This window comes from Abramis brama, assembly GCF_963993115.1.
Source record: "Abramis brama genome assembly, chromosome: 8".
NCBI classification, from domain to species: Eukaryota; Metazoa; Chordata; class Actinopteri; order Cypriniformes; family Leuciscidae; genus Abramis; species Abramis brama.
Window position 1 is genome coordinate 21,080,157 of NC_139970.1, and position 15,616 is coordinate 21,095,772.

The window sequence follows — 15,616 nt, forward strand, 5'->3', positions numbered from 1 at the left end:
AGCACATACATCGTCTACCACCTTGAAGAACCTCTCCAAACCAGCCTGTGGTTTCGCACAGCCACGAGCGTTTGACGAGCCCGTGTGGCTGTGGGCGCTTGTGTTTCCCTCGCTCGCCTTTTTATAGCGTAACTGTGGGACTAGTGGCTGGTCTTTAATCAGAGACTGGAGAGGCGGGCCGAGGTGCTGACTGTAATGCGATAGCTGCGCCCGTCCTTAATGCTATTACATCCACATGCTGCTGCCGCGCAAGACTCAGCGCTCAAACGCAGAGACGCGCAGTGCCAAAGAGACAGCGCGTGGAGTATCTCTTTCACAAGACTTCAGTTACGGACCCGCTGCACGGAGGACCTCATCAGAGCTGCACTTTCCTGACAGTTTTCCGCCGTGGTCAGTGTTTCCCATGCGAGATAGAGCTTTTGGTGGTGGATTCTGTGGGGACGAGACCGGGAAAAAGCTTCATGTCAGTTGGATTTGAAGGCGAGAGAAAACGCCGCTCACCTCACTCACGCGCTGCTGTAGCTAGAGGACATCAAGCCAAAATATGTTTTTGGTCTGAACTCTTGGTTTTAAAGAGAAAGTTGTTTAGTTTTAAAGTCAGACGCTTTTCGTTGCTGCTGCTTTTGTTTAGGATATAACTGGAAATGTTAAACGGCCAAGTCTGGGTTGAATTTACGCATCCAGCATTTTGAAACATATCGAGAAAAGCAGGCGGCAGAAATTGTTATAAGACACAAGTGGATACATCATCAGTGGACAAGAACATTTTCAAAGAACATCACAAGAACTTGAGCTTTTCCTCTACACGCACTGGGTGAACGTTCACCCAGAGAAGATGGATTTATTCACAAAACTCTGTGGATCTTTACTTGTTTTGTGTGCGGCATTAGTTTATGGAGAGGAGGGTAAGTTTTTGTTGTCTTGTCATTTGTTTATTTGACTGAATCAGTAAATGTTTCCATTTAATGTTTGAGCTATCATGTGAAATTGCACAAGGCACGGGGACCATATTATTGATATATTTCAGTTTTTCAGACATTTCGGTCATATTGAATTGTATAGGTCTGTTATAGTACCTTACAACTGACAGGCAAAAACGGCAATTATGCCATATTTAACACTTATTATTAACTAAAAAAAAAAAGAAAAAAAAGAAATACAGCATCAAATAAGAAAACTAAAATGACATGATCAAAACGACTAGCTTCTCGTATGCTAGTTTCAGCAGGTTTTAGTGTGATAATGGGTGAAAGCTCACCGCGTGTGCTGGCAGTCTCTTGCCCGCTAGTGGCGACGCGCGCTCGGAATGAGCTCCGTCAAACGCCGCGCTTCATACTGGACTCCACCGCATATTTTCCCAGCACTTTTTTGTGTTTTCTAATTAGCTGTGTAATACAATCTATTTGGGTTTTTCAAGGATTCAGGGTCTTTTGTCCCCCTCAAAAACGCATAGATAAACTCCGGAGTAAATTACGCAGCATATTCTCTTCACACCACAAACGGGATCCTAAATCAAACAGCCTATCAGATAAACCCTTAAACATGCAATAGCCTATATGTATTTTTTTTTTACCTATAAAGTCGTAACCCATCATTTACGGTGTTTTTCTAGTCATGGTGTTCCCGTGTCATGGTTACTTAGTCTTGACGACTGTATTTGTGCTACCGCGGGCACATATGAGGGACTTCCAGCGACTATCATGAAAAATATCAGCGCAAATACAGAATGTAATGAAAATATATATTATAGTCTGTAATATATATGTTTGCACATGTGTATACTCGATTAAATTTGTGGTTTTCATATTTTAACAGTTTCTATCTGATTTTTTTTACACTTCTCGCTGGTGTTCCTCGATTTGAAAGACAGGTTTTGCATGCCAACTATCTTTACTGAGAGTTTAATTAACATGTCTGACTGATAAAACTCACTTCAATCACCGATACATTGAAAAATCTTTCAAATAAACAACTGAAATCCTGTAACGGTAACATTATTTTCGCAATTCAGGGAAAATCTGGAATAGGCTGCTAACCTCGAAATTTGGGAATTATTTGAATAAACGTGTGTAAATGATAACTTCGCTTTTACGAAGTCAACGTGGTCTCTTGTTTCTGTCTTGGGTGAAAACTAATGCCAAACGGTTTAAAGGGGATTTTTACTGTTGTAACCTTTTGCTTTCAATATTAGCTTACGTATTACGCGACCATTCTGTGTCTCAATTATTTATATATTTCTCATGATTTTTGTTACAGCTCTTTTTTACAATCTCTATGGCAAATGCTGCATGTTTCTATATACTCATTTACTATAAATATAACAATATGCAGTTGCCAGCATCTTCACAAAATTGTTACTTTTTTCAGTAGATTTACTGAGATCTTAACATGACTAAATTGTGAGTAAATTTCCTGTCAGAACACACGAGATAACCTACTTATAAGAGGATTATTTCACCCAAAATAAATATTGTGTCATCATTTACTCACCCTCATGTTGTTTCAAACTGTCCTCCTTGGAACACAAAAGGAGATGTTAGGTAGAACATTTGTGACTGACAGTCTCAGTCACCATTCACTTCTATTGCATCTTGACTTGATACAATGAAAGTGAATGGAGACTGCCAAACATGTCCTTTTTTGTTCTATGTTAGAAAGCCATAGGGGTGAATAAATTAAGACGGAAGTGTAATTTTTAGGCAAGCTGTTCCTTTGAAGTTTTTGTTTGGTAATTTGTTGCTTCCTTTTTACTCTTTTAAAACATTTTTCCTCCAGTAAAGTTTTTTTGGGACAAGTGATAGCTTTATTTTCCAACCAAATGTCGATGACAGTGCTGCCAGACCCAACAGATCTGCGTTAGGATCTGCACCTGATCCAAGAGAGAGCTCTCCACAGGGGTCCTTCTAAAAGCCCAGCTATCTCTCCAACACAACAACAGTGCCCTAATTAGTCCTGTTAAGCTTCAGACGGTCTGAATCAGATGGATGAATGGTTTTGAGAGAGGTAGAATGGCTTAACCATCTACTGCTGGGACAGGAAGCCCTGCTGAAGTGAGCTGAACTCAGCACACGCTAGACTATGGGGGGGCTGAAGCCTCTTGTTCTAGTGAGGACAGAATGTAATAAGACAGAACGACGGAGCTCTAAGTGTCTCATCACTGCGATTAAATATCAGCTATTCATCAGCAGGCGTTCACTCAGTGAAAATGAGAAACCATATTGACTTCCGGCCAGTCAGCCGCTCATATTTTCCAGCTCCTCTCCCATGGCTGCAGAGCAGATGAGCCGTGTGTGGTGGTAGCATGCGGATGCGTGTGAATCTACATGTTTGAGCCTGAAACACAGCATGTCCGGATGCTATTCCATATTTTCCTGGTGCGCCTACTGGTACGAGCGCGAAGAGCATGTTGTTGGCAAAGCCTTGGCCACCTGCGCCTGGAGGCAACGCTGCGATTGATTACATGCTTATGCAGCTGTGCAGACACACCTGACCACCTGCAGAAGCTCAATACACTCCAGAGAAACTACAGCTACTGGGGCAAACTCAACGGGTAGCCGCTTTGAAATCATGGTTTAGCACACATCAGTATCCCGATAGAGACCGCTGCGTGTCATTCTGAATTTCGGAGGGAATATGAGAGCAATTCTCTCCTGGCGCTGGTTGTTTTCCGTGGCGTACAAAGTGAATGGGATCTCTTTAAAGTTTCAACGGATCCCTGCTAAGCCCATTTGTCATGTTCATTTTTTTTTTGCTGTTCAGTGGCCCCAAGCTTATTTCATTTTCCATGCGCACATCTTTGGTTTTACAGGCGATTGGTTCTGAGGTTCTCTTTCGAGTGGTTCATCCAGCTCTTAATGTGAGTCACCTGCTTTAAGTCTGTTAGAGCTTCACTTTGTGTGTGTGTAGCGTTAGGTTTCGTCCAGCAGCACCTCCTCTGAGCCCTTTAGACTGTTGACGCTGATGAAAGGCAGATGTGGACTTCTGGCAACCTCTTTGTGTGTGTTTAGGGTACTCAGTGTACCACAGTCCTCTGTTCTCTAACACTGAGTTTGATACCAATGGCACAGACGAGACCAAGGCGATGCATTCCAAGTCTAATCTCTTCAGATTGCACGTATTCCGATGCCCTTTGCAGAGTATGCCACCTCTAGTGAAACATACTGGTGATGTTTCTTGATCAGCAACCCAGTGAACCACAGCATCCAAGCAGTAACACATGCTTCAGTTTGAGTGATGGGCAACACATAAGTTTTTGCAATTTATAATCAGTTTGAATTGGTAAACGCACAGGATCTCCACCAACAATGGCCATTATGTAAATCACAGCGGTTTGTTGTCATGTCTGCTCACTGCCCTGTTTTCTTCTCTTTTCCGTCTCGTGTAATGGGTAATATTAGCACTCCCTCAGCAGAAAATGGGCCTGTAAATCAGCTAAAAGAAGGTCAGATATTTGTATTCGCTCCAGCAAATGCGGCGGCACTCGTTCACTCACTCTCGTGTGGCAGGCGCTGGAAAAATGCTGAAACAGTACTATCGGGATGAAATTCAAAACAAGCAAGAAACCCATAAATAATGCAGCTCCATTCTCATTCCCCCACCCACCTGCTCAGCACCGTTTACAGTTACTTATGGCCCTAAAGCGAGGGGGCCGGCGGCAGGCCTACCCACCGGCAGCCTCTTCAATCCTGCAGGAAGTGAGGCGGGGTGAGACGTCTCATATCTGAAGAGAGGAGAGGAGCGGGGTTGTGCGAACTGACAAAGTGCCGACACCGGAAGCCCTGACAGGATGAGATCTGTGGCTGTTGTTGTGTGTACTCAGCAGAACTCCAAGCTGACTGGGGTTGTGCCGAATAGTGAGCATTTTGGTGCTGAGTCCTAAGTGAGGATGGAAGATACTATTGATTTGTGCAACAATCAAAGCTATTGATTGGTTCAGCCAAGATTTCATTTTGTCAATCGAAGGAGCTCTGTTAGTAGATTTAGTTTCGATTGAACAGTGGGACGTACTACTGTAGTGTGGGGCGGAATATCACAGGCTGAGATTTGTTTTTTGCCGAACCGACACTGTGAGCCCAACTTTGGACAGTTTTTAATTTATTTATCCAACTATTATAGTTCAAATTACAGTACGCACAGTAATTTTTTGTTTTGCGCTGGCTGGTAATGCAGTTGTCTTGGACCTATACTGACACCTGGTGGCATGGATCTAGGATTTGTTTAGTTGATGATGCCATTTTAGAAATACACTGTTTGTAATTATAAGGGCTGTCGCAATATCAGGTTTTTACCTACATGATTATCGTGGCCAGATTAATTAACGATAACGATATATCGTGATATCTACAGAAATCTTGAAAAAAAAAAAAAAAGTCATTTGTTTTATCACTTCTCACTTGTGGACTTTCTGTGTGAGGATTAATGGTACGTGCCCTATGAATTTAACAAATAACATGTGAGAGTTTAACACTGTGTGCTTTTCATTTTATGGTTTATGGTTATCGCCATTATATTGCAACACCCCTCGTGGACACAATATTTCATTTTCATTTTCCGCTAATACCGGTAAAACGCAACACTCCTACTAGTTCTAGTTAATTATGTATTTAAAAATTAATTTAATATGTTTCATAACCAAGGGTTGCATGGTGGTCATGTGATCTCTTCATGTCTGCCCCACAAGGCAACCTGTTCCATGTCAAATTAAAAAGCTTTTATTAGCTTTTATTATTAATCTCATGCAAGCAGACATCATTTTAAACATAAGTGCTGTTCATTTCTTTATGTGTAAAGCTTTTTGATGAGCAGTGCACTTTTAAAAGGGTATGTGAAAAACCAACAACCTTCTATGTTTTCAGCGTAAATAATTTTTCCATTCCCCAAGACACCACCTTCATCTGTATTTGGTGCACAGCAAATGTAAATCATCCACAAGAATGGCAAACACAACCAAAGTCACACACACTGGGTGTTGACTTCGGCCCAGTCGCCAGGGCTGCGTACTGCTGGGATAGCATGTGGCAGAGACTGTAGATGGATAGACTCCTTTAGCAGTACAGACACTATAATTCATGAGGCCACCACACATAGCAATACAACACTACTGCAGTATCTGTCGCTTTCCCTGCTCGGAGTGGAAATGAATCTCTGCACTGTCAGACCGGTTCTGTTGAGGTCCAGTGCTTAGGGAGGAAGAACACCTCCTAATGAGGCCCATCAGCCTGTCAACCCTCCTCTTCTTTCTGCAAGAACACGCATACACAAACGAATCGACCCGGAACATATGAGAAAGTGATGATGCTGGAATTGTTCTACTGCAGCCCACAGGAAGTGTGTTTGGTGCAAAACTACATATTTCCAAATTCAGCTAGTCAGTGGGTTGCCTGAACGACTAGTTGGTTTGTTTCAGATTCGGATGGGATGCATTTACATAAAGACACGTTGTGTTGGAAACAGCTGGACTGGGCTCAACAGAACAAGAACAGAACACAGGGTTTTGTTCTATTTTTAACTTGGCATGCTGACTTAAAAATGTGTATGATGGGACACTCAGAAACAGCATGAGATCCGACACAACGACGAAGACGACCATCTGCATGTGTGTGCATGTAGCGGTGATGCTTTTGAAGGGATGTATTTTAAGACTTCCAGAGATGTAAACTGTTAGAGATGTGAACAGCTAAAGCACAGCATGGTAGTTACAGTTAAAAATCTAAAACTATATAAAAAAAATGATAAAACTTTTTTAAACATTTTCATTACTATATATATATATATATATATATATATATATATATATATATATATTTTTTTATGTAATCATGTTATTGATACATTTAAATATTTTACTATTTTAAAAAAGTAGCCTAGAAAAAGTGTTATGTTGTTAGACAACTAGACCAATTAGACCATTGTGACCAATCTCTAATATATAATGGTATATGCAGGAAAGTTTTTTTTTTATGTTTGGTGGTACATAACTTGATTTATTGTTGTTTCCTGAAGTCTTGAAGTTTTCTTTTGCCAGTACAGACCTTTACACACCTCAGTTGTCGTCATAGCTTTCCAAAATGTCACCACTTGAAATTCTGTTGTGTTGCGATCACCTGATGTCATCGCCCTATTCAATATTTGACGAGGCACCATGTTAGTGCAGAGGTGAGTGGTCTGCTGAGTTTAAGAATTAGGACGCATTTAGTCGGGTTTAGTTGCAGTGTGCTTTGAACGCAGTGTAAATCTGGAAGGTATGAAGAGGTCGCATCCCACCACATCCATCTTGTTTTCCGACGGTGAGAAAGTCGGTGACTGAGTGTGAGAGATCAAGTGTGCAATACAGATGAGTTGTAATTGTTCGCAGAAAGTGCTGTGGAAACCAGCCACAGACCTCAAACTGTCAATCAGAGCTCTCACTTCCTCTGAACTCCTTCCCAGCGTCCCCACTGGGCCACTATGTGTGACGCTAGAACATCAGCTCCGTGCATGCCGGTTGCGGTGTATTTGTTGTGAATTTCAAGTAATGGCAGCAGAGTGCGTGCCGTATGTTCCTCCTTGCTGGGTTACTTCTGGTGCGCTGCAACCGCTGAGCAGGACCACACGAATCGCCACCACAGAATTCCACAGATTCCCACTGAATAGAATGGCTGTTATTTGCTGAGTTTTGGGTGACTGTGCTTTAAACTACCAATATGATTGTAGTACTCTTGGTTTAACATTTTTAAAGGAACAGTTCACCCGAAAATAATTGCTTAAATGCTTTTGTCCATATAATGAAAGTCAATGGGGTCCAAAACATCACTGGACCCCACTGGCTTGCATTGTATGGACAAAAGCATTTGAAACATTTTTCAAGTTCTTGAAGCCATCTTGAATCATTCAGTGCCTCCGCACCTTAAAACATTCATACGCCGCCTCTCCTCGAACATGTGTGTTCGGTGCATGCTGACAATCATACCACTCTAGCAGAGGTTAAACAGCTGTGCCTCAATACTACGATCAGAGTAATAATGAATGAGAGCCATATCAATTATTTGAGCTGTGGGAGCCGAGGGCTTGTTCAGGAAGGGAATGGTAAACACAGGCAGGGGAGAGAGCAAATGAGTGCACTATCTATGCGCTTTCCACACAGAAAGACGTCTTTGTGGCTGATCACTACACTCCTCACAGCATTGGGTTGACCTTTGACCTTATGCAGACACACATCCTGTCACTGAATAGTTTATCCTGTGTGATAGACTGGTTATAATTCTGAAGATACTACTGAAGATTGTGTCCTAATGTTTGCAGATTGCTTGTCAGTGATACAGTTGACAACTGGGACAGACACAACAGATTCTTTGATTTCCCAGTTTGTGTTGATTCGTATTATACATCAGAACACAGAACAAAGGCTTTTAGTTAGTAAGTCATGACTGCTTCGTTTATTGACTAGCAGAGGTCAGCCATTTCCTTTGTCAATTAGAATCATTAGTGTCATATTGACCCTGTGTACTTAATCACTTCAGTAATTTGAGAAATGACCATTGGAGTAGCATCCAAATGAACTTGTTTTAAGTCAGAAATATGATTTAATAGGATTCAGTGAATATAAATACACTAAAACACACTTTCACAGTGCATTTGAAGCATTTGAGTCAAGCTTAATCACATTTTTCAACTCTCATCTCCACAGAGCCATGCGGTGGGCATTTGGACGCCAGTGACGCAGGCTACATCACAACACCCGGTTACCCGCTGGAGTATCCGCCCCACCAGAACTGCCGATGGGTGATCACGGCACCCGAACCATCCCAGCGCATCGTCCTAAACTTCAACCCACACTTTGAGCTTGAGAAACTGGACTGCAGGTGAGCTTCATGGCCTATACACAGCTGAATTTTGAATGAGATTAAGAAACTATATATTCATCATAGCCATGTGATGAGGTAAAAGCAGAAACAAAGAGTCATTTGCAGTATAACAAAGCTGATAAGGGTGCGTTTCGTACAGACAAAAGAGGCGACGTGGCAATCTTGTTCTCTTTCTTTTATATAATGAATGATTTTTTTAAAATTCATTCTGCTGCTTAATATGAGTCATAACTGTAGTGGTTTCTTTAAAATGAGTTGATTTGGAAAAGACTGCTGATGTTTCTTGCCTAGTGATTATTGGGCCTTCCCGTGATGCCTTGCTGAGTCTGGCTCTAGTCGACATTACACATATTCTCTTCACTTTAATTAAATATCCAATAAACAAAGCTTTGACACACATTTCTGGGAATCATGAAAACGTGCAGGCTTGAGCTCTCAGCGTGTGTTTCACCGGCAGCTGTGTCGACTCCTCCCTCTATTGGACAGCAGCAGAAATGCACAGAACGTGGTCAGGATTATAACGGTACATGGAGTTTTAGTGTATTTTCACAGTTTGGGCGGATTTGTTTTAAAGCGTGTTTCGTAAAGTGGGACGAATTTCGGGGGGAATTAACAGCTGCTACTGAAGACTCTGACATTCATGAGTCATGTTTTACAAACCCTTCTCGGCAGAGCCACAAAGCCTGTCACAACCTGCCACTTTCAGCTCTCTCACTCTTCTCACTGAATATTGCCCTTTGTCCTTTTGGCATTTATTATCATTTTGGGCGTATTAATTATACATAGAAGTGTTTTTAAAGAGAGATTTATGGGATGGCTTTTGACATTCCTTTGTTGAAATTGGAGCATTAATTTTTTAGAAGCTTTTTTTGAAAGTGTCTTCACTGAGCACTTCCAGTGAGCACAGCAACAGAGAGAGAGAGAGAGAGAGAGAGAGAGAGAGAGAGAGAGAGAGAGAGAGAGAGAGAGAGAGAGAGAGATCAAAAGACAGAGACAGGAAAGTCTGATATGTGTTTCATTCCAGCACTTTGCTTACCCCCTTAGTGGTTTGAGAATGGGATAGTAGCCTATGTTGTTATTTTCGTCTCTCTTTTTCCCTCCACCCCTGCTTGATTGACAGAAGATGCAACACGTTCCATTACATCACACATCCTTTTCCGTGCTTGCCTCCCACAGGGGATTTCTATGCGCGTCCATTAGTAAACAGAACTCCATATTGAATCAGACACATTGCTACATTTGGAAAAGAGGAAAGTGGACAGTTTCCCAGTAGTTCTCAGGTTAGCACAACCAGATTTACAGTAAGACTTAAAACAGATGTCTCTTTTTTAACCTTCCATCTTCACATCCATCTGCTGCTCCGCTATAAATGTTCAGAGTAGATTTTTACATCTTTTGAAGAAAATGTGTGTGCTGTTTGTCTTCGCAAAACTACAGTAGATGCTAAAGTGTTGTGGGTGGTTAACAGGGCGTCACTATAGCTATTTTGGATGATTTGTAGCATGTTGCTGTACGGACATACAGTATGGCTATATACATATATGGTTGTATATATATATATATGGTTGTATATATATATATATATATATATATATATATAGTTGTAACGGTACACAAACTCGGTATGGGTTAGGTACAGCAGGGGTGAGTAAACTAAACACAAAATTGCTTCTTTTTTCTTTTCTTTTTTAATCAAACTGTGTTTTTTTAACAAAAAGTGTGTATGTGTTTAAATAAATTCTATTATAATTAAAATTTTCTGAAGGATAAAAAAATCTATCTTAGCTAATGCTGTAAAATATATAGGGAGCCCATTATTATAATATTAAAGGTTACAATTAACAACAGAGCCCAAATTATTAAATTGAGTTGTTATTTATTTTTAGATATAATAATCAACACACAAATAAATAAATAAAACATGTACCGTAAATTGCACATTCTACATGTTTTTTAATTCTAAATGTAATTTTCTAGTCAAATTCATTTTAGAAATATAATCATTTACACAGTGACTGTCATAACTTGTTTTCATGACAAATGTATTTAAACATACAATAAATAGCCTAATCAAGACATTACTAACAGGTTAAGTAAATATAATGAATAGGCTAATATGGTGAATATACGAAATGCTTCTCTCTAGAGTTCATTTCTCTAACGAACTGTCTGTCGACACTAAATGCCTGAGATAAATGTAATGCTAAGTGAGATATTATTCTCAAGCTGTTTTATTTATATTTTTCGCCGTTGAAACACTGGTTGAGAGATGTAAACATATCAATCATCGGCTTTTCTTCTTCCACTGCACTTTTTACTTGTAGAAAACAGCGTTGCATTGTCGCGTGCGCCCCCTTCTGGATTGGAATTTGGATCGCCTGTGACTGAATTTATTTTTCGTGCGACTGCATGCACCGAACCGTGATGTCCGAACCGTACGGTTCGGGACAAAAACATGTACCGTTACAACCCTAATATAAATATAGGTGCCTGCAGGATTTCATACACAAAGAGGGTTTTTTTTGTTGTTGTTGCCAGAAACGACACTAAAAAGTAAAAAAAAAACTAATTTGTGCATCATATGATGCTCATGTTAAAAATTTTGCTCAGAGCGAATTCATGTAACTATTATGCACTTCTATGAAACTTGAGACTCTTCGGACCATACGATCAGTGAGAGCAGTGGTATACCTGAGCACAAAGGCCTATATTTACATATAACAACAACTGAGCATTACAGGCGGACACAAAAACACTTTAGGTGTGAATGACCGCTTATTCACACGGCACAGCAGTAGCCTAGCTAAACTTTCTAAAAAGTTAACTCTCAAAAATAGCCTTTTTTTTTCCAATTGTTTTTGGTGAATATCCAATTCATCCAACGCTGTTCTCTCTATACTGTCTGTTTGTTTTTCCTGACGAGAAATCGCTTCAGATGATTAAGTGAGAGAGCGGTCTGAACGAATGAGAATCCATTCATAACATTTTGCGAACATGCTTGGCCAATTCATTGAAAAGTAAGAAATCGACTCAAAAAAATTATTAAATAACAAATGATTGGAATCGACAGAAATACGGGATACAACTGCTGAAATATTTGCACACAAATGTTCTCAGGTCAGTCGGCACTCTCATAGTACACAGTGGTATAGCTGTAGGCGCCACTGTATGTGTGTGTATATATATATATATATATAGCCTATATATAATATTTAAGCTAATCACCATCCTGACCCTATCCTCTGCCTTTCTTTCTCTCTCTGAAGCCTTGTAACCTTTTGTACCACATAAAGGTTAAGTATGGTTATTTACAGCCTGTGATTTCTGTGCTGTAAACAAAGATGGGGGAAGCTACTGTTATGCCTGATCTGTAGGCCTCGTAAATGCACAAATTATATATCAGCATCTTCTGTTTAACACAAAGCCAGACTTTTCTTGGCTAAAATCATCTCCCTAGCTCTTTTGTTACTTTAAACTCCCTGACTTGTTCCCTGCTGTTTTTCTAGTGATTATTATTTTTGTCCCTTGGCCAGGGAGATGAATTAAGGACAAAGTTGGGAGTATCGAGTTCTATTGGGGTTCGACACAATCGCAATTGTTAATGCTGATTAAACACAAGCACTTCTTTAATAAACAAGTCGTGAAATGATCTATCCATTAACATGCTTAAACACAGTCACCTCTGATTCTTCCATTCGCATTGCAAGAGAATACTGCCACGTGACGCCATACTGGAGAGATGTTACAACAAACTCTTTGTGAAGTGTACAGATCGTTCAGTTGCGTCGTCGAGACTTACAGACGGAGGGCAGGGTGGAGTGAGACAGTTCCACTAGACTAGACTATACAACCATTCAACCCTGCCTTCATACAGCATGAGCTAACCCGTGCATATAGTTTTGTTCTTGTAAACTAATGTATAAAGGATCATTCAGTTATGTTAAATTAGATTTTTGACTTGAATGAAATCAATTAATTTAGATATTACCACATGAGCACATTTTTCAGTCTTTTCTGATGAGAATACCATTCTATAACAGCTCTTGTTTTGGATGTGTGTGACGTGATAGTGCTGTATGCATCGTAAGCTCTCACCCTTCACACATATTGTGGTAGACACTGTGGGTAGACTATTTATTTGATCTATGTTGATCCCGAGGTAGTAACAGCTCAGTATCTTTCCACTGGACATAAACTGGCTCCATCAGCAGCTAAGCGCCATACTTAATTTATTTAACCTGAAGCGTTTTCCCTGTCAGATATGATTATGCAGCTCAGGGATCATATCCAGGCATGCCTCTGAGTCCTAACTGACAGATGTTTATATGCACACTTGCTGAAAACTGACTGCACTACATGATTTCTACTTTGACCTCATGAAGTTTAGTCTGCTCGTCTGCCGCCACACCCTTATGTTTCATCTTTCCATTCATTTCTCCTTTAACTCTGTCATAAGCTCCTTTTTCATCCATTCTTTCCTCCTTGGTTTGTAATTCCTCCTCCTCCTCCACCCATCTGAAAAGAGCAGATCATACTTAAATGAATTTCCATACTGGTCCAGGCTGGTATATTGTTGGCTTTAAGTTGGTTCACAAGTATTGCTTTTCTAGTAAAGCTAGCTGACTGAGGACTGATTAGCTAGTTAAAAATCCTGGTACATATGAAACATAGTGATGATCACTGATGTTAGTCTCTCTCATTCCATTTCCCCTCCTCTTATTCCCTCTTTCTTTCCCATCATACATTGTGTCTGATTAAAATGACTCATCTCCCAAGGCATGGCCAATTCTCAGCATTGCTTTATTCCACGTTAGCATCAACTCTCTCTCTCATTACACATACAGTAGATGCGGTAAGCAGTGTTGATAGTCCAGCCACGCTGTCACTGCAAACACTTCTTCCACAGCATTTCCAGTTTTCTGTAGAGACTGGAGGTGGGAAAAGTTGTTACAGTACTTGTTATAAAGGAAAGGATGCCACTTTGCAGGCAGCCAGTGTTTAAATCAGCATGGGACACTCAACTCAAGTTAGCATGTTGCTAAGCTAGCATTGCAATACAGAGCGCACACATTTTACATACATTTTTTTATCAGTTTATTTTAGTGTCCTTACACTTGAATGTTACTGTAGTAATAACAGTGAATTATGCATAATTACATGCAACTAACCCTAAACCAAACCCTATTTTAACCCTTATAAATATGTTGTTGTTTAATATTACTCAGTACTTAAAATAAAGTATAACCTATTTTTATTAATAATTATTATTTGTATTATTAATTAATTTATTGTTTTTATTTATAATAATTATTATTTATTATTATTCATTATTTATTTTATTTTTATAGCATTAAAAGTATATACATGTAAATATATTTATATATAAATATTTATATTAATTGTATTGATTATTATTTCTTTCATTGGCTATTTAATTAATTTTAAGTATATTTCTATATATAAATTATTCATAATTGTTGCGGTGCATTATTGGATTGTCTTTTCTGTTAAGGATACATGCAATGATACCTAGCAATTTGGCTAAAAGAAGATATTTTATAGGGCAGCATAATTGTCTTTTTCCCACTCATGAACTTTACTAGTGAGCTGCCTACATAGTCAGCATCTTGAGTGCACTAATCATCCTTTCTACTTTTGAAACATACTTTATGTCTGTAGCTCATCTTTAAAAGTAGTATTGTGTTATTCTCCTGTTGCCAGAGAATGTGATGAAATCCAGAGCTCTCTGAAACATCAGGTGGATGACAAGCACCAGACACAATGCAAAAGAGTAAATTTATCCAGGTTTACAGGTACCACTCAGAGCTTACACGAAAGACACCGTCTCACTTGTCGTACCAGCTTCATCCTAATTCATCAGATTGTTCCACGCCTCCTTGGCACAGCATCAGATGTGTCCCGCTTCTAAAAATTATAAATAGATTATTGTGGAATAAATATAATAAGCATGGGTTGATTTATCATGATATATCTGTAATGCGATCAGCAATGCTGCTCTACTGAATGACATGGGTATAGAAACGGGACTGAGCAGGTTGAAGTCATGGTTCTCTCTATCTTTTACCACTTGCTTTCTCTATCTCTCTTTCATCTTTATCTGTTTTTCTTCCCCACTCTTTACACTCTATTTTCCTCACTCTGGCACAGTATTCCAGTTTTTGATACTATCTATAATCACCATATTAATACATAAGGAATGGATATTCCGTTCTCCTTCATCCCAGGTATTTTATTAATTCAGTCGAGTGATAACATCTCTGAGGCTTCAAGACTGTATATATATATATATATATATATATTAGCTTCACACTCTTACTACAGCGAGGTGAGCCAAGGCCTCGCGTTTGGTGACGTCTCTGTATTGTCTTCTGTGATGAAGGAGATCCGAACTGACGATCGCTCGAGAGCATTTTTAGACCTCTCAACTCCAGGCACATGCAGAGCAGTGATCACAGACCCTGGGACACCCCACCGTCTCCAGCTGGGGAACGGAGACAGCTGCCTTTGTTCCTGTAGTAACCTCACGGGGGACAGTAGTGACTCTACAGTATGCTAGCCCTGTGTGAACGCACTAGGCTCTTAATTGCTCGTGACTGACGTTAACGTCTATGAAAGGAACAATTTTACACAGCAGCTTCCCCCTCTGTCTCTCCATGTGGGTCTTTTTCCATGATAGATTTGACAAATGGACGCATCTAACTTCACAGCTAGATTTCCTCTCGAGTGAGGCCAACAGTAGCGGATGATATCAT

The 15,616-nt window shown here is 39.9% G+C and overlaps 1 protein-coding gene across 2 annotated transcripts in view; it reads left to right on the plus strand.

The window, feature by feature from the left end:
• Positions 1-218: 218 nt before the first annotated feature.
• Positions 219-15,616, plus strand: part of nrp2b (neuropilin 2b) — a 75,640-nt gene continuing 60,242 nt past the window's right edge. Inside the window, exons 1-2 of one of the 2 annotated variants that reach the window (XM_084122662.1) lie at positions 219-905; positions 8,666-8,840. In XM_084122662.1, the coding sequence (XP_083978788.1) occupies positions 836-905; positions 8,666-8,840 (245 nt within the window). In that variant the 5' untranslated portion in view covers positions 219-835. The remainder of the gene's footprint in view (positions 906-8,665; positions 8,841-15,616) is intronic. The other variant, XM_084122663.1, reaches the window with a different exon arrangement.